General features: G+C 38.0%; 3 protein-coding genes across 3 annotated transcripts; 1 reads left to right on the forward strand and 2 right to left on the reverse strand.

Annotated features, from left to right (window-relative positions):
• Positions 1-5,162: 5,162 nt before the first annotated feature.
• On the reverse strand, positions 5,163-10,016 carry LOC102219705. The gene is made up of 9 exons (XM_023328337.1): positions 9,956-10,016; positions 8,643-8,756; positions 6,884-8,560; positions 6,689-6,788; positions 6,455-6,603; positions 6,244-6,356; positions 6,065-6,154; positions 5,856-5,978; positions 5,163-5,761 (listed from the first exon to the last, which is right to left on the reverse strand). The coding sequence occupies exons 1-9, from the start codon at positions 10,008-10,010 to the stop codon at positions 5,558-5,560; spliced, it is 2,625 nt and encodes an 874-aa protein (XP_023184105.1). The 5' UTR covers positions 10,011-10,016; the 3' UTR covers positions 5,163-5,557.
• Positions 10,017-10,509: 493 nt separating this feature from the next.
• LOC102225330 (ES1 protein homolog, mitochondrial-like) lies at positions 10,510-12,116 on the forward strand. The gene is made up of 5 exons (XM_023328860.1): positions 10,510-10,566; positions 10,977-11,089; positions 11,209-11,380; positions 11,480-11,681; positions 11,764-12,116. The coding sequence occupies exons 2-5, from the start codon at positions 10,982-10,984 to the stop codon at positions 11,954-11,956; spliced, it is 675 nt and encodes a 224-aa protein (XP_023184628.1). The 5' UTR covers positions 10,510-10,566; positions 10,977-10,981; the 3' UTR covers positions 11,957-12,116.
• A 2,533-nt stretch (positions 12,117-14,649) lies between these two features.
• On the reverse strand, positions 14,650-20,514 carry LOC111606918 (TNFAIP3-interacting protein 3-like). The gene is made up of 7 exons (XM_023328364.1): positions 20,260-20,514; positions 17,216-17,366; positions 16,716-16,859; positions 16,421-16,549; positions 15,831-16,031; positions 15,500-15,625; positions 14,650-15,270 (listed from the first exon to the last, which is right to left on the reverse strand). The coding sequence occupies exons 1-7, from the start codon at positions 20,421-20,423 to the stop codon at positions 15,043-15,045; spliced, it is 1,143 nt and encodes a 380-aa protein (XP_023184132.1). The 5' UTR covers positions 20,424-20,514; the 3' UTR covers positions 14,650-15,042.
• Between the last annotated feature and the right edge of the window lie 1,656 nt (positions 20,515-22,170).

The following is a 22,170-nucleotide window of genomic DNA, read 5'->3' on the forward strand; positions in this document are numbered from 1 at the left end:
CTCAGTCCTGAACCACAGCTGAAGGTTCATTTGACAAGGAAGCTTGTCGCATGTAAAGCAGATGAAGAAGCTGAGTGTTGTCTGCAGGATGTTCTAAAAGTCTGTCCATCCAGTGTTCCAGTTAACAAGTCCTTCTCAGATTTGGTTACTTGTCCGTCCTGCCACATGACCTTGAACTTGTATCACTTTTCCTCCCTCCTCATCACCGCATCGTTCTGTTCTTTGGACCTGAAGCGAGGTGCTTGTCCTCATCCTAGACCAGCTCTTCCTGTTTGAAGTTTTATAGATGTTCCAGATGATGGATGGCTTGGTTGACCTTAGATTGTGCACTCCACCTGTTGAAGGCCAAAAGGATGGATTGAAGTGGCAGCTGCAGGGTGTATCCAAAGAGGCCTGTTTCAGAAAGGCACAGTGAAATACCCAGTTGTTTTTTTCATCCATTTTACTAGTAGTAGATGAGGGCATATCATTCATTATCTGTGGCCCCATCAGCCTTCTTGTAAAGTGTAAATTGGCAGCACTAGACTTTGAATTTCCCTAAAAGTTGGCTTTGGTCAATCTTTACCAAGCTTTCGGACAGTTCTTTTACTGTAGTTCTCCCCATCTATTTGTCCAAAAGCTTTACTATGTACTGACTTGCCAGGCTTGGTGGTTGCTAAGAAAATTGTGGGATTTTCTTTCCCCCACAATGAAGATATTGCTATTGTTTCTGATTCCTCTTCTGAGACTCCATAATTTTGATGGCCTGATCATAATTCAAGGCCACTGAGTCAGCTCATCCTGCATTTTCAATTGTCTTGATGGCCTGAAAGAAGCTGATAATGTCGTCCATAAACGCCTTCAGCAGGGATAGTCTCTACCCATCAGCAGCTTGATTGGATCAAAATCATTCTCTACCATCAATATGGTCCATTATGTCAGACCTTGGAGAGTGACAAAATGAGCTGTTTTAAACTTTTGGACTTTGCTTTCCAGTAGGTACTGGTTGTTCACATTCACAATGGGAAATTAGAGTCTAACAGAGTTAGTGTTGAGGTTTCCCAGGGCTCTGGGTGTGGTCCAGATCTATTTTTACTATGCTTCACCTCGGACGTATCACAAGGAAATATTTATATCTTTTCCCTTTTAGAAAAAACAACATGACTCTTTTCTGTCAGTGATTCTATCAAGCTTTTTTGTAAGCTTTGAATGAAACTCACTGTTCATTTATCATCCTGACTGACTCACACACTGGAAAGATTACTGCAAAATGTTTTGTCAGAAAGAACCCTGATACCAACAGGTGTTCACTGTCAAGAACTAATGCTCAGGTATTTAGCAGAAATTAAATTGTTTAATTCAGTTCAATCAAATTAAGAAATATTTTATTGATCTCAAAGGGAAATTAAATGTTGCTGTAACTCATATTATCCAAGGTTCTTCAAATAGCTCCTGTAAATGCTGATGGTTGACTATAAATCACTGAATAACTTAGATCCAAAATACTTTACAGACCTGTTATTGTTGTATTACACTTTCAGACTGCCCAGGTCTTCTTGTTCAAGTCTACGCTTCATCTCCAGAACCAAAACTAAACAAACTTCCTGAAAACAGCAAAACAGCCAAAACACTCAGTTCCTTTAAATCAACGCTAAAGATTGCTTAGATTGCTATTCTCTATAGCCTTTGATTAATACTGTGCTACAGCAAATCTGAAGAAGCCGCTCACTGAAGACAATATTTGTGTATGACAAATTACAAATTATTATTATGAAGAGGATGCTGAGTTTTTCACAATTTTCTTGATTTTATGAAGAATTGTTCTACGTCTCATCCTTTCCACTTTCACTTCTCCTCCTATGATGGAAATAAGGTTTGCCCTAACCCTAATTCAGTAGAAATCTACAATTATCTCTTTCTTTTTTACATTCGAGATGAGATGATTGTTTCCACGCCATGACATAAAGCGGTCCACCAGCTCTCTATACTCAACTTCTTGTTTGAAGATTAGAAAGCAATCTGAGTATTTCTGCAGATGAAGGGACTCAGACCCGTGCTGGAAGTAAGAGGTGTACAGAGTGAAAAGTAAAGGCAAGACTACAGTCCCCTGTGATGCTCATGTGTTGTGTTGACCACCTAGTTAGAAACATGACTCTTCAGACTAACTTGTCTTTTTGTCATGTAATTATTGATCTAGGTGACTGCTGAGGTCTCCATCAGTGTCTTCTGGAGTTTCAGACAAATCAGGTTGAAATGTGATAAATGCAATTCAGCCTCATTTTCTTATGTTGGTTTTGCTGATTTTAATGGATCTATAATGGATCTAAAAGGAGTACATGCAAAATAAGGTAGATCTATTGTCTACATAATGAAAATAGACAATTGATAATTTCATCTCCAATTTATCTTTTTTCATGGATACAATTTGGATGTTCATTTTTCATTCAGGTACCACAATTAAGAACTTTGAGATCCTTACCTTGGTTTTATTCTGAATTACTTCTATTCTGTTTAAAGAACCGAATTAACTCACATTTCTAGAAACATAGGTTTCTAGAAAACTGATGCCAATAGAGTGAATGTGGACAATGACTCTATTGTACTAAGATAATCCAACTTCATTGTTCGACGTCAAACCACACAACCAGTTAGGGAAAATAAATGACCACATTAAGGAAATTACCAAATCAAAATGTTATGTACTTGTTCTGTCAGTGTGGATGACACATTGAACAAAAATCCTTGGAACTTTGCTCCGTAAATGATGGACAAAGAGACAAAACGTAAAGAAGCACATAAGCAGTGTAACCAGTTACCGTACCCTGTGTTAACAAGGTTCATCACCAGGAAGAAGAGATTTAATCAGCACAGGGGATTTCAGAGAAACAGTGTTAAAACGTGAAGGTATGACAACGGTTATTACATCAGTAGGGTTTAAAGAACACAGTCATTGACCTGACTAGTTCATTCATTCAGTGTTATTATTATTTGTGTAATTTTAACAAACCTATAAAATAACTAAATGCAAACTTTGAATAAAGTACCTGCACAGTTGGCATGTATTTTATAGCTCTATTTAAAGATCTGTATGTATATAAATTTATTGGCAATATATATATAAAAACTGAAAAACTACTGATTCAGAATTCACTCATTTTACAATCAACTTCAGTATAAAAACATTTAATTAGCATAATGAGTTCACATCTCTGACACATTTCTTTTACATACTAAGACCTACTACTGATTTACTATTTACTCTTTTTGTGTTTTTTTTTCTAACCATGCCCAAATATTTCTGGATCAAAATTTTATGTATGAGGTAACAAAGCCCAGCTTCTGAGAAGCCAAGGTTCAATGGAAACAATGTGACAGAAACGTCTGCTCAGAGGTTTCATCACAATGGACAAAATAAAATATTTGAACATCACATCATTGTATGGACAGTTTCCAAGAAGGAGTATTAAACAACAGGTGTGAACCCTGTTTTTTTAAACACAGTTTTCAAAAACATGAGAACATGATTTGTGACTTTACCAGTTTGTTTCTTTAACTTGACATTATTTGTGTCATTCTCAACACGGCTCAAAATAACAAATTTACCTGCATGCACATTTTGCAGATATTCTGTAACTCTATTACAGGATTCTCTGTTTAACAATTTATGGCCAGTATAAAGTATAAGAAGTAAATGTACTGACCCAACTTGACTCAGCATCATGGAACTGATATATAACTGCTAATAAATGAATCAGTTGCAGTCCCTGATACATTTCTCTCAAGCAAATTTAAATATCAAAGATAACACGTCTATGTCATAATCTTGGATGCTTGGGTTTTGACTTTGTTTCTGTTTGCACTTTTCACAAGGCAAATTACTATTTTACATCAGTGTAGAATAAATTTGACACATTCTTATAATTATTTTAATTCTATCACCCTGGAGTTTTTTTTGTGTAAACCTAAATAAGAGGTCCCTTATTTAAGTTTATGCCATGACATTGTAATTAGATTTTAGCTGGACTTTGACTACGCCGCTCCAGAATCTTAAGTTTGAAGAGGACGGTTTTCTGTGGAACCATTCAGTGTTACATAGCTGGTGTGCCTCAGCTCACAATTATAAAGTTATGACAGTGATGGTGACAACCTAGTGGATCCCAGTTCCTTTGAGCAGGTCAAAACAACTGAAACAACTGAACATTATTTCTGATTCTGGACCCAATATTTTGAGAGATGGAAAATTTGGCACAGACTATGGGACTGGCATGAAAGCAATCTAATAGGCTACAATGATAAGCAATGGTACACTGAGTGCTGTCTTTTGTTGTCCATTACGTAATAACTGATGGGAACAGTTTATACACTTGGTTGCAAGTTGTGTTGTTTGAGGCCAATATTTGCTTTTTTTCCATATTTTTAATGTTTTTGCACCATTAGTGTTTTGCAAACAAAATGTGTCATTTTCACTACAAGTGCTGTTGCTTACGCCTGTGTGTTTGAGCTGACAGCTGCATGAAAGCAATCAAGAAACACTAATGCATTTTCAGGAATATTTGGTGTTTGAACTACTAAAATAGGCAATTACATGTTTTTATTAGAGGTCTCATGTATTCATGGATTTTAGCATTTTAGCATTTATGTGGACTGTGGTTCCTAAAACCTGTGAATACTGGTGACCACATATATAAAGAACTAATCATCTCTAAGTGTCACAACACAACCTCATATCATATTTAATAAATGTGTATGGTATTGAAAACATTATAGAAAAGGCAAGCTTTAATTGTGTGTAAACACCCCCCCCCGCCCCCCGCATGCCCACCCCCGCCTACACACACACACACATACATACATACATACATACATACATACATATATATATATATATATATATATATATATATATATATATATATATATATATATATATATATATATATATATATATATATATATATATATATATATATATATATATACATACACTATTCACAGTGCATATATGCAGATATATACCTGTTATAAGAGACTGATGCGATTCTAAAATCAGATCTGAATGACAAAATTGCATTTTCCCTTCCTATCAGAGACAAAAGTATACTCTGAAAGTATCTTCCACTGTTCTATTTGTTACACAACCTGCTTATGTTTTACAGTATCTACTTTTATGGAACAACAGGCACTGTGGTTTGAAACATTTTAATGCAAACAATCTACTTCATAGATCAGATTGTGTTTATGTAAAGGTGATATCTTTTGTAATATTCTTTAAATACACATAGTGCACATATGTCATTTCGAATATTGTTATTCTTATCCAGCCACAAAGAAGAATATAAAAAGATGACACAGCAGAAAAAGTAAATATTAACATTCAAAGTTTTGTTTTCTAATACAATTTATGATATACATGAAATGTTGCTCTCTAATAAAACAACATGTAAATTTACTACATGAATGTAAGTTCTGATATTTATTGCATCTGATATTTATTGCATATCTATATATTCTATATTTATTTATTTATTAGACATGAGTACATATTTTAGAAAGCAACACAAATCTCCAAAAATAGATACTAGGAGTCGCTATTGAGGTCTGTGCTTTGCTCATGCGTTGTGGAGAGAGCCGAGTTTTCAGTTTCTCTTCCTGATTCTGAGGTTTCATCCCGCCCCAAACTTTCCTCAGTTTGGGTGTCTGGAGGAGCCAGATCATGTTCAAAAGCAGGATTTATTTGCCCTTGACTATGCCGGTTCTTAACTTTCTCAAAAATCTGGAAGACCTAAAAACAACAAAAACAAAATTCAGAAACCACAAATCAAATAGTCAAAAGCTTTTATAGACAAGTGGGCAAAATTTGGTCTTGCTTGTTTTACCTTGGATTTTGGAATGAGGCCCACTCTGAAGAAACCAATTTGTCCAGTTTCAATCTTGGTGCAGTCAACCACAGTAGATGCAATATTCTCAGGGGAGGGGCCATCACACAACACTCCTTCAACCTTAACAAAACAAATCATATTCAGAACATGAACAACATTTTTATTTGTTTCATCTGAACTTCTCCATGCTATCTCATGATTATCACCTTTTTTCCCAGTTTAGCATAAACTTGGTTATGGTGAGTTGTATCTGCCTCGCCTGTTGGGTTGGCTGAGGTTACTGCAATTGGACCCACCTTTTAGAAATAGAAGATGGTCAATCAGCAATGTAAGATTATTTCTAATTAAACTGAGATGGTCTTTGATCCATAATCTTGGACTTTACCAAATTAATCAGATGTGTAGCTACTGCACAGTCTGGGCTCCTGATGGCAATGCTTTGTGGAGTCCCGATGTGTTTGGCAGCATCTCCCAAACCAAATATGTCCAACCATGGTCCTATCAAAGTTAGCCAACAAAACCCATTAGATATTCCCATGAGCACATCATGAACTCAGTTTTCACAAAGTTTTCCCTGAAAATAAGAAATCACTCACCTCTGGGGATGACCATGCTGATAGAGGAAGGCCATGCAGCCTCCATGAAGTCCAGGAGCAGGGGACTCAGCAGGTGTCTAACAGGCTCCAGCTGCTTGACGGAAGAGATCCACATGGACATGGGTCGGTCCTCAGCCTGCTTCTTAACTCTGAAGCAAAACAGTAATGATCATCAGTGACAGAAAAACAAATAAAAAAGTTGCTAAGAGAAAGTTTTACAACTATGAAGCCTACTTGTAAGCTTTGATAACTGCATCTGGTCTGTTGCAGGCAGCCACCAGCACATAGACAGTGTCAGTTGGCATTCCACATATGCCTCCATTTTTCATGATTTCTACATCATATAAATACACAGCAGAAGAAAAATATGGATATCAGGTCATACATGTAAACAGAGTACACTAAAAACTATCGACATGATCTTCTCACCTGCAATCTGCTGAACTGATGCTGCTTTGCGAGCTGGTACATGTGGACAGACCCCTTCCCCTCCTCCGACCCCACCCAGATTGACTAAAGGTCTTCCTAAGGGGATTTGAGGAGACTGGAAGGTGCTGTTGAAAATGTGCGCCAAGAAACAGTAAAAACTGACAAGACCAAAGATGATTGTGACGCCAATATCATAACCATAGGGCAGTGCACCAATTGCATCCAGCAGGAAGCTGATGAGGATGAGCTGGAAGGTGAATGCATAGACAAACCAGGCAACATTAAGAAATAATGCTGCAATTGTCAACAGGAGGTTAAACATCATGAAACCAATGATCCCAACAGCGACATTGAAGCCTCTGGTCTCACTGTAAAGACCACCAAATCGTGTCAACCCCCACACCGTCCACATCAACCCGTAGAGAATAAAGGCAGTGCTCTCCAGAGTTTTACCCCTAGCAAACTCCACTGAACCACACAGGAGCTGCAACACTCCGCCAGCCATCACTGCCCAGGGCAAAACCAGCACAGTCAGAGGATTCCTGTCCCCAATGGTGGCTGTGATGGCAAAAGCTGCCAGAACATTGCAGGCGTGGCCCAGCACTTCTGCATCTGCATATTTGGAGTATCCAAGGTGAGGTGTATGCAGGTCTTTATCCAGAGCCCTGAGAGTAAGACTGCGGATTCTGGTTACTAAAGCTTTGAAATGTCCCTGCCCAGTAGGAATTTTGGTGCTGGAGACCATGTTGAATGTTGTAACAAAAAGCACTCCAGCAGAAGCTACAAAGATAGCTCCTTGTACACCCTGAGTGCCACCTTGGAAGAAGCCTTGAGGTTGGGCTGCAATGGAAATACAATAGGCTACAAAGAATAACTGGTAGAGGCCATCCAACATGCTCTTCTGACAGCTGAACAGCGCGAGGACAAAGAAAAGAACGGCAAAGACAACAGGGAAGGGAACTGGGGAGAATGGCTGAATGGAGTACAATGATAACAGAGCGCTGTAACCCTCAGCAAATTTGAGCAAAGATGTAAAGCCATAGAAAGTCGCAGCTAATGTGTCCATTGCTCGGTAAAAGAGGACACACATGCCAAGCTGGAAGACTCCAGCTGTCCAGAGCCAGGGGACATGGCCAACAGAGAGTTGGGGGACCACGCCTACCAGGGGACAGGCTAATACAGAGGCAGATAACAAGTTCATCACCAAACCTACACTAATTACAGCACTGCAGCTCTGGTTCTGCTCTGTTTTCAGTTCATTTTTCTGTTTCATGATTGTTCCTGGAGGTTTCACTTTGCCCTGTGTGATGGTGTACAGCAAACGCCCAAAGCCAAAATAGGCACACACAAGACAAACAAGGAGGTAGTTTGCAGCTGTGGCAGACTGACCGAAGTCTGAATCTGACAGACCAGCGATTTGATGGGCACAGGCTAAGGAAATGCTGATAGCTATGACCAGGAGAACTGGTTTCTTCACAAAGAGGGCTGCAGTGCCAATGATGAACAGGGCTAAGGTAAATGCTGCCAGGCCAGGAATCAGAGAGGAGTTTAGCTCTGTGAGTGGCAACACTCTCTGTCCTGCCAGGATGTAGACCAGACCCGACCCACACCACAGCGCAGAGACGGTCAGACACAGAGTGGAAAACAGTCGGGAGTGGGACAGACTGTGACGGACACCTAGAAAGATACATTACAGGGTCAGGAGGCTGGAAAAGGCAGAAAATTAAAATCTGTGAGGTGAAATATACTGAAAACAAACCTGTGTAAGCTATCAGGGCAGCAATGATGAGGAGTAAAATCCCCAGCGCAGTGAGGGGGATGAAGTCTTTCTCATGAGTGCTGGCATAGCTGTTCACCAGCAGCAGGAGAGAGCCTGAAAGTCAAAAACCTGTTATCCAGAGCTGCCAGTAAAAACCAGCCCTTTCTCACTTTTTCCACAAAAAAACATAATCAACTCTAATAGCAAGTTAAGGTCATTGCTCTGAAATATTATTACCTTTTTAAGACCACTGCTTTGTAAACACTTAACTATTTAACTATTTAACTATTCATATTTAGCTACTATGAAAAATTAAGAAGAAATTGTAAGTATTTTTTTCTTTTTGGATTGTACTCCAACTTTAATTATATTATGAAAGGTTTGTAACAGGCTACATTAGGCTTTTCCTAATGTAGCCAGAGTAGAAAGTTCTACCAGCTCAGCCTGAGATTACAATAATCTACTTTATCCACTCTACTTTGAGTAGAGTAAATACAACTCATATCTGTAAAACCAGTTGAGCTTTCAGGATAAATAGCATGGCCTCAAAACGGTTCTATGACTACATGGGTCCTAATTTTAACCTGTATCAAACCTTTAAATATTACTACTGTTGGGCCGGTATTTAACCTGTAGACACACCCATTGGGGGTCCATTTTTTTGCCCCATTTCATATCTCATTGAGCTCAATATACAAATGTGGATGGGTTTTATTTCACAATCTTGTGGAGACTTTGCTTATCATCATTGCTAAAGCATTTCTTTATTGACTTTTTACTTCCATATAACTGTCCAATAATCTTGTTTACAGCATTTGTGTAACTGACAGAAGTAACCGTCCATGGCTTGCACTCATTGAGCAGGAACTCACAGATTGTTTCCTGGAAAACTGTTAATTCAGCCCATAAAATGTTCCATTTTATGGACCAAAGTGTAACATTTCTGTATTAATAATCATTTTTGTCATTAAAAAAAATGCCATGTAACATTATTTTTTTCTGGGACAGAATTTGGGGTTTTCATTTGCTGTTTAAGTAGCTGCACACTATAAATATAAGCACTTGTAAGAATGTTAAATATAGACAATAAATCATTCTTAGAACTGCTCTCCTGTCTATCTATAGTTTACTCTTTCCAGATTCAACCTTTGCATAATTTAACAATGAAGGAAAAACTGTAAAGTAGATCCTTTGCAAACATTCAGATTAAATCCTTTCGGATATCCTTGACACTATTTAGAATAAATTAGCTGATGATTACTCCAAAAAGCAATTACATATGTGGGGGAAAAAACATGAAATGCATTCTTTACCTGCAGAGATGCTGAGAATGCCGACAGACTCATCCAGTGAGCTGCGCTGAGCCATGACAGCAGTGAGAGTTTGTCAGCTGTGTGATGGCTTTATATAGCAGAGTAGGGAGGGTGTCACCCAGAGGGAACAAAACCACCTTACAGGAAACAGGTGAAACTGCAGCTGAATTGGGCAAAGGTGCTTATTCTATTTGATATCAAGTTCTATTTGGAAGCTAAAGCTAATATTTCTATAGAATATATTTTGGTGAACATAGTTTAAAAAAAGAAGAGTGTTAATTTTTACTTATTTTATTGCATATTGAATTCAAATAAAAATAATTTTCTTCCCTTTCCTTAAACTGTTCTGTAATCAGGGTTATTACAATAAATCTTTTCTATAATCAAGCTGTTTTACTGTCATTACTTTTCCGTTGAGACATGAGTCAGCAGTTTCACCTCTAATGCAACAGGTCTTCCTGGTTACCTGGATGTGGATGATGTCACTGACTTAACAAAGGACAATGGGAGGAGAAAGGACTATAAAAGGTGTTGCTCTGCAACAATCCTGTCACACCTGCAGTAGCTCTGTTGGTCACTGTGCATACTGTCACCTACTACACCTATTTAAGGTAAGACATCTGGTTCAATGAATTAGCTGCTGATGTTAAGGTTGTTTTAATTCCATAGATTAAACCTAAGCTGGTTGGTTTTAGGTACTAAAATGAGACATAGTAATAAAGAAGTTTAAAATAAAGCATTACACATTTTTGAATCAACTTTAGGTGCTTTGTTTATTTAGTACAACAACAGGCTCTCTGTTAGGTAGATTATCTAAGATTAGCAGTGTTGGCAGCAGCAACGCTCCAGTGACTCATTTTTCGACTGGATGTGTAAATGATTATCTAAACTGTTGCTCTCAGGTTCAGGCTCTTAGCCACTTATCCTGGTTACTCTGCATATATTGATGGAATAAAGGTAAAACTTTAAAAAAGATAAAAGTTTTTGTGCATCTTTAAAAATGATCATGTGTGTTTTTCAGCAATCATGGTGAAGCATGTTGCAGTTATTCTTTCTGGCTGCGGAGTCTATGACGGCACAGAGATCCACGAGGCCTCTGCCGTCCTGGTCCATCTGAGTCGTGCTGGAGCAAAAGTAAGGACAAGAACGGGCTAAAAAATATTTCTAAACTGTTAATTTTCTGAAAACAACGACTTTATTAAAAATAATAGCATTTTGGAGAGGTTAAACTGTTCAATGCTGTTTGATCTCAGGTGCAGATGTTTGCCCCCGACGGAGATCAGATGCACGTTGTAAATCACTGTGAGGGGAAACCTACTGAGGAGAAGAGGAACATCCTGCAGGAAAGCGCTCGTATCGCTAGGGGCGACGTCACTGATCTGGCCAAGCTGGATGTCTCAGCGTTTGATGCTGCCATCATTCCAGGTGAGATGATCTTCTATAAACTCAGATGAAACTGTGTGAAGCTCCTCTGTTTAATGTTTTAATGTAGGTTTCTGAACAAACCCCTACGTTCTCTATCAGGGGGATTTGGTGTGGCAAAGAACCTGAGCGACTGGGCTTTAAAGAACAAGAGCTGCACCGTCCAGCCACATCTGGAGAAGATCATTAAGGATTTCCACAAAGCAGGAAAGCCTCTGGGCATGTGCTGCATTTCCCCTGTCCTGGCTGCAAAGCTGCTGCCTGGCTGTGAGCTGACTGTGGGCCAGGACAAAGAGTGTGAAAAGTGTGTAAATCTCTGTTCACATTAGGTGAAAATGTTAGTTTAGTGGATTTTGTGTGATCATTCACTTGGTTTTTATCTTCAGGTGGCCGTTTGCTCAGACGGCTGGAGCTCTGAAGGACATGGGCTGCAAACATGTGAACAAAGACGTGGATGAAGCTCACGTTGATGTCAAGAACAAGCTGGTCACCACCTCTGCCTTTATGTGCAACGCTCCCGTTCACAAAGTGTTTGATGGAATCGGCGTCATGGTTCAAGAAACACTGAAACTTGCCTAAAGAGTGTTATTACATATCTGGTTGCACATACCTGTTTAAAACATGCATCAAATGTGTTCATGAGCATTTTGGCTATTGTTAAAATGCAGCAATTTGCTTTAATGTAATTGTAACAGTGTGGATTGTTTTAAATTTTCAATAAAATGCTTTCTCAATATTATATTTTTTTATTGTTTACATTTATGAAATCTTTCAGCTGTATACACATTGAAAAGACTTCACACCCTTTTTTTTAAGTGAAGAAGTTTTCTAAAACAGATTTTCTTTTCTTCGGTAGTTCTAAATCACACAAACATTTGAAATAAGATCTGTGTTTATGCTTGACATTTTAGTCGCTCTATAGTATGGAAAGCAATTGTAAACTTCTATGTAGTAAAATACTTGTTTCATGTCATATTTCACATGGACTGACTTCGCTAAACGGAATACATACATGAATATCAAAACAAAAGAGTTTGCATAACAATTTATTAGAAATTCTGCAATTTTAAATTTAGTGATTCACCAGCTTCTTGTGGCTTTACTAACCATGTCAAGTTGCTAACTTACCATTTGTCACCTGGACACATCACCACTGATTCCTGAATCCTTATTTTTGGGTGAACTGCACATCAATCCCACTGCCAGTATGGAATTACTATTGTAAGAAAAAAATATATAAATATATAAAAAATATTTCATTTTAATTTCACTTTATATAGCACCAGTTCATACCAAGTCTACTCTTAGGGGAAATTAAAATAAACAAATATATATATATATATATATATATATATATATATATATATATATATATATATATATATATATGGAAATACTCAATAAAATCATGTCATATTTGACTTTTTTGAAGATACATTAGCTGTTCTTTCTATTTGTAAAATGTGTGGATATTTTGTCTGTTTTAAATAAACATATTCAATTGGAGAACAAAATAAAAAGGTGGGTTAAAATGAGCTTTTGTTCCCCCGTAAATAACTGAGGTTGAGTATTACTTTTAATACAGAAACCGGAGCATTCAAGTGTTGACACAATGCTTCCTAATTAGTCATGCTGCCCCCTACTGTCCATGACGTCTACTTGCATTTACATGTTGACATTACAGCGCTTTTTAAATGTTTCTTCTGCCCCCTGCTGTCCACGGCTTGCACCTGCACTCAGATCACGTCTCAGTATTTTGTAAAAGTATTTATACATTAACCTGGAACGTTTTAAAATTTGTTCACATTACAACCACACACTGCTATATATATTGTCTGGATTTTATGTGGCAGACCAACATACAGGTATAATGAAGTTTCCAATGAAGTGGAAAGAAATTATATATATGATGCAACTCTGTAGCATCAATTTATCTTCAGCCTGATTAACTTTGAAATCCCTCAATAAAATCTAATTTCACAAATTGACTTTAGAAGTCATGTAACAACATCTGTGTAATTTATTCTCAAAATAAATATATCAGTTCTATGTTACGAATTTGTTATTTCTCGCTGCTCAAACAGCTGCATGACAATGAAGGGAAATTGAAAGAATAATACAGCACAATGTAAAGTGAAAGACCAGGAGAGAGAAAAGAGAGAAGAGAAGCAGCCAAGAGGGCCATGGTGAGTTTGGAGGAGCTACAGAGATTCACGGCTTAGTTGGGAAAGTCAGTTAGCAGAACAATTATAAGTTGTAAACTCCAGAAGCCCTCCATTCATGGAACTAGCATTCCACATGGTGGCAGCCTAATCCTGCGGGAATGATCTTTCTCACCAGAGACACAGAAGATGCAGATTTAATAGATGGAGATAAACACAGAACAGTTTTTGAAGAAAATACTTTATAAAGGTCAAATGGATATTTTAGATCGAATGATATTTGTGTGTTAAATGGCCCATTCAAAGTTTAGACCTAAATCCACTTGAGTACCTGTGACAAGACTTCTCAAATGCTCTCTATTCAATCTCATTACATTTCAGCAATTTGGAAAGTAGAATGAGTATTGATCCAGGAGAGCAAAATATAAATGCACAGATTGGAAAAAAATTGTGAAACATATGCATCATTTCTTTCAACTTTCCAATCATACACCACTTTGTAGTGGGCCATCATATAAATTCTAAAAAATAAAAATCTGAAGTTTGTGGTTTTCTAAATTACAGATGCACCGATTTATCGGTGCCGATCTTCCTAATTTTGAAAAATCGGTGATCGACTGATTTTTACATGTGAAGCCGATCTTATCTCATGATTTTATCTACGTCTTCAAAGGTATTTAAATCAACTGCTATCTTCTTCTGCTCTGATGTGAGAGAGATTTGACTAGCAGACCGGCCCACCAGTGCATCTCTATATGTTAGCAATAGTCATCTCACTGTTGGCAACTCATGAACTTTCTTGCTATATTTTGCAACAGTTTAGACAAAAAAATGTGGCATCTGCCAAAATCGGAATCAGCATGTCAGGATATTTAATAGATTGGTAATCGGTGATTGGCCAGAAAACTGCAATCGGTGCACCCCTGGTCTTAATGCTTTTGAAAGGTATTGTAGTATTTCCTTCTGTTACAGGAACCATGTGCGGTAAAATTTGCAAAGTGGTCACTTCAGCTGAAGAACAACAAGCAGGAAACAACTGGATTAAATCGTTCAAAAATAGAGCATCATTGAACAGATTTAATTTACCACGACAATAATGCCATTACAAAGTATAGTGCCCTCCCACTGTACCATGAAAGTACTTTGTGGAGGTTTGAAGAAAACTTTAATCACAATGTAAGTAAACAATTTAAACTAAATTTACAGACATTGTTTGGTAGAATATTCTTTCAAAGAGCTATTCTGATAATTAACTAAGAACATCAAAATTGTTACTAGAGACATGTTAAAGTACTTCAAAAATATATAAGAAAATAGATGGATGCATTAAATAAGGTACAAAAATACATTATTTTTCAAAGAAATTCAATACAAATTCAGATTTTTGTTTTCTACATTTGTCAGGATTCTTGTCTTATTAGCCTAAAACGAAGGCTGGTTATGAAACCAATCAACAGTTTTCATTGACAAGCCCATAGTTGTATCCTTTGCTGGTCCAGTCTTTTAGCTGGACTCTTTGTCCCTGTTGGGATGCTTGGGGCAGAGTGGGTGGTGCTGCTTTTTTTTCTCCCCGCTTTGTGCTCTCTTCTCTCCCTCCACGAGCTGCTGCTCATTATTGCAGCGGTGGACAAGCACAGTGTCCTTGTTTTGGGAGGTTTTCTGCGACAACAGTCGCTGCAGCATCTGTTTATCGGACCGCTCTCGCCTGAAGTCATCCTCGTAGATCTTGAGCTAAAAGGATTTCACAAAAATGAACGAGATTATTATTTTAAACCAATTTCAAAAAGCAGTTGGAAAAAAAAATCTATTCCTGTTATTCATTTCTCATCAATCCGACATACATTAGAACATGCATGTTTGTTAGTAGTTAGAGGTTAGAGTATTTAGGTAACCTTTCACTGTGTCTGCATGTCTATGCATGTGTTACTGCATACATGTAAATAGGCAATGAATACACTACCTGTTCCTGCAGTAGTGCAACCTGTTGGCGCATCTCCTCCCTCTTCTTCCTGAGCCTTCGGTTCTCCTGCAGTGTGTGCTTGTGGTCGTTGTGCTCTGTCTGATATTCTGCTTCATAAATTTCAGTCTGCAAATACAAGACAGCAACATGGCAGTGAGCCAGTGTTGGACCTACAACTTGTGACACCACTGGGTGGTGCAGTTGACCCTCTTATTGAAGACTCTGCTTGAACATTAAGTAATGGTTTACCCAGCAACAGAGATTTGACATCAGCCATGTTTTTCTGCTTTTTTCCCCCCTTTTTGAAGTTGTTCTGAAGAGAGAGACCCACCTGACATCTAAGTGCGCCCAGCTGCTCTTTTAAATCTTTTACTTCTTGCTGTGAGTTTCCCAGAGTTCCCAGTGATGTAATTGTTGGTCCCTTTGCCTTGTATCCTGCCTCTGAGGAGGGAGAAGCTAGGAAAGAGATGGCTGATGGGATGTATCTGGAAATTTGACCACTGGAGGGACATGGCGCAGCACTGAAGGCTCCCTTCAGTGGAAATAGAAGGAGAGGTGACGGGCAACAGATTAGTCACAAATAAAATCAAATGCAGGGCCTTGCAAAAGTATTTCTGCCCTTTCAGCTTTTCCTGATATCACATTACAGCCACAAACCTCAATATATTTTATTGGGATTCTGGCTAAAAGTGTTTGACACTCTTTTTAAAGTTTCACTCATAAAAAAGAAAACCCGGAAAAACTATGCACAATTTTTTATTGCCTTGACAACTATGCACATCTTTGTGCTGGTCCATTACATAAAATCAAAATGAAATGCATTGACATTTATGGTTGCAACATGACTAAATCTAAAAGCTCGGGGAGCATGAATACATTTGCAAGACAGTGAAGAATAAATAAGATTGATAAAACAAAAACCTGCTTGACAGATGAAATGTCTTTCTCTGGGCGGTGAATTTTGTTCTCCAACAACCTGACATATTCTTGCAACTCCTGGTTTTTCTTCAGCTCTGTCATAAGTGATTGTTCATAATACTCCTTCGCACTCTGCAATCGAAAAGGCAGCTTTAGACATCACACGGGTAAACCACATCTACTGCCATCATTATAAATTCCCTGGTGTACACCCTTCCACACCCGCTCTCACTGGAGTGTAAGAGCCAGTGAGGTGAGCTTATGGTTGTGTGGGTGCTTGAAGTTTTGCTGTGTTTACTTGTTGTTGTTCAACTTTGAGGAGCAGTTGGCTGTTCAGCTGTTTAATGGCGCCGTTTTCCTGCTCCAAAGCTTCCAGTCTCCGCTGCAGACCCAGTGTGGCGCTCCGGTAAACCTGGTCCCAGTCCTCGTTAAGCTTCATCAGCTGTGGGATATTACCGACATCATCATCATCAGCATCCTCATATAACCACAGCAAAAACCTTCACTGCAGTAATCAATAACATCATTCATTTCATCATCACTGCTCTCGTTTCCAGTATGTCACCACGACAACACAGGGAGCAGGAAATACGGCGAGTCATATTTTAAATCTCAAAGGAGTTTGGTATTAAAATTAGGAGGCAAAGGTGGCACCACTTTCACTACAGCACTTTCCACATAGCGCCTACATTCCTCCTCCAGCTTTCAGTGGGAACTAGATATAATTGCCAACATCAGTAGTAATTTGTTGACCTGCAAAGTTTCCAATCGGCTGCTGTTTTGGGGGAGATGCTTTACCTCTTTATTCACTCTGCGGAGCTCGGTGTTTTTGTTGAGCAGCAGTAATTTCTCCTGGTCAGTGGAGGTGACTGTCAGACTCTCAGTGATCAAAGTGACCTGTTCATCTGTGGACAACAGTCTGTCACCCATCGGGCTTGCATTTTCTGACCTGTATATGGGGGAAAAAAACAAAACAAAACACAGAATGAGGATATCATAATGTGCCATAAAAAAAGCACCAGGATGAACATCAGGAAAGGATTTCTATTATTAAGCAAAGGCATGTATGCACAAAAGAACGTCAGGTACTTTTAAACACCCACTCACACAGAGTGCACTTCCAGAGAATCAAATAGCAGCTATTATGCATACCCACGTAGACACACACATATGCATATACATAGTCACATTCTGCACGCAAGACACTCACAACTATGCAAATTGTGATGTATTCCTCTGCATCTGACAATTAAAAGTGTCTGTTTACAGTCACAGATAAAGAATTTGCACATTCATAACATGAGGAAGCAGTGCCTCTTATAATCCCTGGAAAAAATGTGATTTCTAGAGAACCTCTTAGAGAAATAGGGAGAAAAAAATTGCATTCATTAATTAATCCAACAAGCTTCCCTCCCATGCCAGATCTGTTGTGTGGTCTGCTTTAACAGTCAAATGCTGACAGGGAGGCAGAGGAGATGTACGCCCAGAGGGAATCTGTTCATGGAGGAGCTTGAAACACTGCATAAAACTCCCCTCCGGGCTTCTTTACGCAAGCATACAGTTAGGCTACTGTAACTATCCAGGGCAGAGCACTACAAAGAGTCTTTATCTAAAATCCCCTCTCATCGGCTTTAGGGCAAAACACCTCCACAAATACATGCTTTCATCCACTTATGTACAGTGTCCCGCTGCGCAGAAAACTAAAGTTATGCAATTTCACGGAGCTGCTTTGTAAAGCAAAATAAATGGAGGTAGCAACATGTAGGCTAAGTCTGATTAATGCCAAAATAACACAAAATGCATTCAGCTAAGCCAATTTCAACGTTTTTTTGTACACTGAGCAATCCAAATCTAAATGCCAAGTGATCGATCATAATATGATACTTTGTCATTTTTGTAGACAAAGTTTGACTTTCTGAAAAAAAATCTTCAGTGGCCTATTCAAGCTGCTGAAGACATTTGGGTAAGATGAACTGAAGCCAAGATACGAAGGACAAGGCCCCAAAAAACCAAGGTTGAGAACTATGTGGGGTATTGTTTGTAAAGCTACATGGTGAAAAATTAACAGCAATAATTTAGCTTATGTAAACTTTCATGAAAGACACAAATGGGGGTTTATTTTCAAAAAATAATACTTTCACCTCGTTCATTTATATAAACGTCAGTGTTTCAAACTAAATATTTAGTTGACAAAATAATCTTAAGGTAGCAAAGCAAAAGTCAAGACGAATTGCAAAATGATTGCGACACAAACTCAAATTGTCCATTTAATTTCAGTACGATGACAACAAATGGTATGTACATTGTTCTGTGAGGGGAACTTTTAATAAGACTGAGCTATTCACATCATGTTCACTGGTTCATCAACAGATAGCTAGTTTTTCTTTTTTGTTTTTTTAGACCTAGCTTTAAAAGTGGCAAGCGCAGAAACAAATACTACAGCTGTCATTTCCTTCTTATTATATATATAGTTGGTGTCAGCCTAGAAGGCTGATATGTTCTCAAAACTGAAGAATGAATAGAGAATGCTCATCCCATTGAAACCTCTCACTAATTTGCATAAGCTGCTGAAATAATGCTGTGTTTGGTCTATTTACTAAAACACTAAGCAACAGTTGGAAGGAAACTTTCCAAAACTGACAGAAACATTAAAGCCCTGCTGTAAATAATAGCACTTCCCCTTTTATATCAAAACCACATTTTCTAATACGTGTGATGCTTTTTTAAAGTTGATATAACGTGGTTTGTGTGAAAAACCGTATTAGTGAAGTGACATATCTGAAAGGAAAATCCAGAAAAATATTTCTGTAAGTATACAATCTAGTTTCACTGTCATTCTACTGTATTCAACAAGACAGGTCATGTCAATCATTCAAATCACCAGTTATACAATGTGGGAAATTTAGGGAGAAAGGAGAAGTTCAAATTCAATAGTAAGAAAATGTAGCGAGGATGTCCTAAAATGATAACCGATCCATATCCAACAATCTGTTCTGGCAACTCAGTATAGCTTATTCAGATGTACTGTTGGTACTGCAGTTAATGCAAGTATCTGTGATGACAGTGTGAGAATTATTTTTTGTTTCTCTGATTTCCTGACATCCTGTGAGCACTGTGAACCAGTTTTATAAAGTTGTTAAGCGTGGGGATAGAGGAGACAATGCCACTGTTCTGCAGCCATGTTAATTAAGTTACATATTACAGAAGTAGAGGGAGTGACGGCTTCAGCTGAAACTCCAAAAAGGGAACTGAGTTTTGGCATTTCACTATTTATATGGTTATTTTTAAACAATCTCAGCACTTCAAGTAGTGAAGCTACTTCTTTTACCCAGTGTGATTCCATAAAGACTCATTTTTATGATGTTTAAGACAAACCATTTCAGATTTAAGGGTACAATATTTTCAAAACTTATTCTTATTTTTACAGCACTGTCAAGTGGGATTTGTGAAACAGTGAACTGAAGCCTACATTGTTGTGACCTCATGGGAAACTCCAAAGTCCCCGAACATCCCCGCCTCTCACAGAGGTGAACTTTTACACTCAACTGTCTGAGCATCTATCTTGTTTTTTTTCCAACATTCTGTTTGTGAAATAATGTCGATAACAGAAAAGTCTGAAAATGACAGTCATTCTATAATATTAGACTATTTTACTATTGGCGTTAAAAAAATAACAATAATAAAAGAAAACAACAGCTTCTACAAAATGTTTTAAAAAACAGCCAAACAGCTTGAAAGGGGAGATTTTATCTCGTTCTTTAGAATAAGTCAGACCGTTTGTAAGAAATTAAGTTTTCCTGTGTTCCTTTTAATGTGTAGGAATACACCTGTTGTATACAAACCATAGTTCTTTAGTAGATATGTGTTCTTCTGGGCTCTGAGGAAGACTGCCTTCATCCTTAGCTGAATCATCTTGCTGCGCTCCTGCCACTGCTGCTGCTGATGAGCTTGGAAATGATGAAGAAGATGACAATGACAACACGTCCGCGTCCATGACCGACGACATTTCTAAAATCCTTGCGCAAGTCTTCGTTGAAGCCTTTCTTTCATCAACTCCTGGCTTGGCATGTGGTGGAAAAGCATAAACACTGCTGTCAGTATTGATGTAAAGCAAAAGAGGAAGCTGCCGCGACCATGAGCCACATGACGCAAGGAAAAGGAAGTGACACGGACTTGCTGTTTCAGCTCGATGTGAATGAGGGCCTGTCCCTCTCTGGGTACTTTATTCACGTGTTGTACCTCTTGCTCACTATGTGAGCTGACAGTCCTCAAAATGTTTATACAATTGACTGTACATCATTTGGAGAGCATGGGGAAGTCCATTCAGGGTGATTTTTTTAATTATTACTTGTCCTAGCTAAGCTCTGGTGTACTGTTTTCTACTGAGTAATTTAAAACGCCACAAATGGGTTGGAAACATAATTAAATATGTAGAGTTTCTGCAAAAGATGATGATAACAATAACAATAATCATAATGCACACATTTATTCATGTCACTTAATGATAGGGTCAGGACTACATTCACTCGTCTGCTCATTACTGTGAGGCGGAGAGGATGGCAAACTGCAGCAGGTTAATTACTGAAGCAGAGCTCCCTTCCGAGGGACAAACAAATGAATTAAAAGATTTTTGTTAATTATGTTCCTCTTAGCCTGGCTAAGCAGTCTTTTACTTACACGAAGGAAATTAAAATGCCAACTTTGCTTGGAGGACACTCTAACCTTCTTAGTCTTGCAACTTAAATCTAAAGAGATTCAAGGCCTCTTAGGGTAAGGAAGAGTGTTAAAGAACCACTCAGCCTACTAAACAGTAAAGGTACAGTAGATGCAGCGTGGTGTCTAACATAAAAATAGGCTTCTTTGAAGCTGACAAAGCTCTCTCTAAAACTCCTGTTGCATAAACATGAGATGGATTCCACTTAGGTTCACACACTGATTTATGAAAAATTTTGAATTTGTTTGTTTTTTTACAATTAGTAAAATTTAACTTGATGAACACACAGTGAGAGATATTATTCCTGGTCAAGTACCAAGCCGATTGTGTAATTAAAGTAATTATTTCTATTTAAAACTAATGGAGATGATGGCTCTTTAGGCAAAGACTATGCAAGCAGATCCAAACAAAACCCTAGAATTGAGAAAGGGTGAGCGTTTGTATTATTTTACAAATATCTGTTTGTATGAACTACATTCCAAGTTTCAGATTTTACATATTACTACATATGCAAATAAATAATGCAAAGGGACCGCTCAGCAGCAACACTTTCTTAAAAGTAGAATAACCAACACAAAGCAATTTCCTAAAACTGCAGTAATTAAATTAAATGAGTTTCATCATAGTTGTAGTGCTTTCCTGGACACTCAAAGATGCTTTCCAATGAAATCAGTCATTCCAATTCACATGCTGAATCTGGCAAGCTAAAGTGTTGTAAGGATGTGTCTAAGTTTTTATGCATTTCTTATTTGTATACAGTATGTCTGCTAGAATGAAAGGTATACATTTCACAATATTCTGTGAAGTCAGGAAAGGATGCATTGGGTGACGATATCACCCTCTTGTTCTGTTGTAATTTCTATACCTAATGATTGCCTTTCTTGTCTTATTTGACCAACAGGCAAAAAAAAAAAAAAAGAAGAATTTAATTGATAAATTAGTACAGAATTTGGACTGATGTCATTTGGAGTTTTAGGCATACAGCAGGCCAAAGTGAGTCAATTTTCATTAGTGAAAACTGAACATCTATATAGTATAG

The sequence above is a fragment of the Xiphophorus maculatus genome, chromosome 23 (genome assembly GCF_002775205.1).
Source record: "Xiphophorus maculatus strain JP 163 A chromosome 23, X_maculatus-5.0-male, whole genome shotgun sequence".
In the NCBI taxonomy this organism is placed as follows: Eukaryota; Metazoa; Chordata; class Actinopteri; order Cyprinodontiformes; family Poeciliidae; genus Xiphophorus; species Xiphophorus maculatus.

What these genes read in the sequence shown, in the direction of transcription:
- LOC102219705 (XM_023328337.1), bottom strand. Translation starts at nt 10,010, where the DNA reads ATGGCTCAGCGCAGCTCACTGGATGAGTCTGTCGGCATTCTCAGCATC. An exon ending in CATTCTCAGCATCTCTGCAG is followed by an intron (nt 8,757 to 9,955) that starts GTAAAGAATGCA and finishes TTTGACTTTCAG; the next exon opens with GCTCTCTCCTGCTGCTGGTG. An exon ending in ATGCTAAACTGGGAAAAAAG is followed by an intron (nt 5,979 to 6,064) that starts GTGATAATCATG and finishes TGTTTTGTTAAG; the next exon opens with GTTGAAGGAGTGTTGTGTGA.
- LOC102225330 (XM_023328860.1), top strand. Translation starts at nt 10,982, where the DNA reads ATGGTGAAGCATGTTGCAGTTATTCTTTCTGGCTGCGGAGTCTATGAC. An exon ending in TGATGCTGCCATCATTCCAG is followed by an intron (nt 11,381 to 11,479) that starts GTGAGATGATCT and finishes GTTCTCTATCAG; the next exon opens with GGGGATTTGGTGTGGCAAAG. An exon ending in CAGGACAAAGAGTGTGAAAA is followed by an intron (nt 11,682 to 11,763) that starts GTGTGTAAATCT and finishes TTTTATCTTCAG; the next exon opens with GTGGCCGTTTGCTCAGACGG.
- LOC111606918 (XM_023328364.1), bottom strand. Translation starts at nt 20,423, where the DNA reads ATGTCGTCGGTCATGGACGCGGACGTGTTGTCATTGTCATCTTCTTCA. An exon ending in ATATCTACTAAAGAACTATG is followed by an intron (nt 17,367 to 20,259) that starts GTTTGTATACAA and finishes CCCCATATACAG; the next exon opens with GTCAGAAAATGCAAGCCCGA. An exon ending in TCCGCAGAGTGAATAAAGAG is followed by an intron (nt 16,860 to 17,215) that starts GTAAAGCATCTC and finishes AATATCCCACAG; the next exon opens with CTGATGAAGCTTAACGAGGA.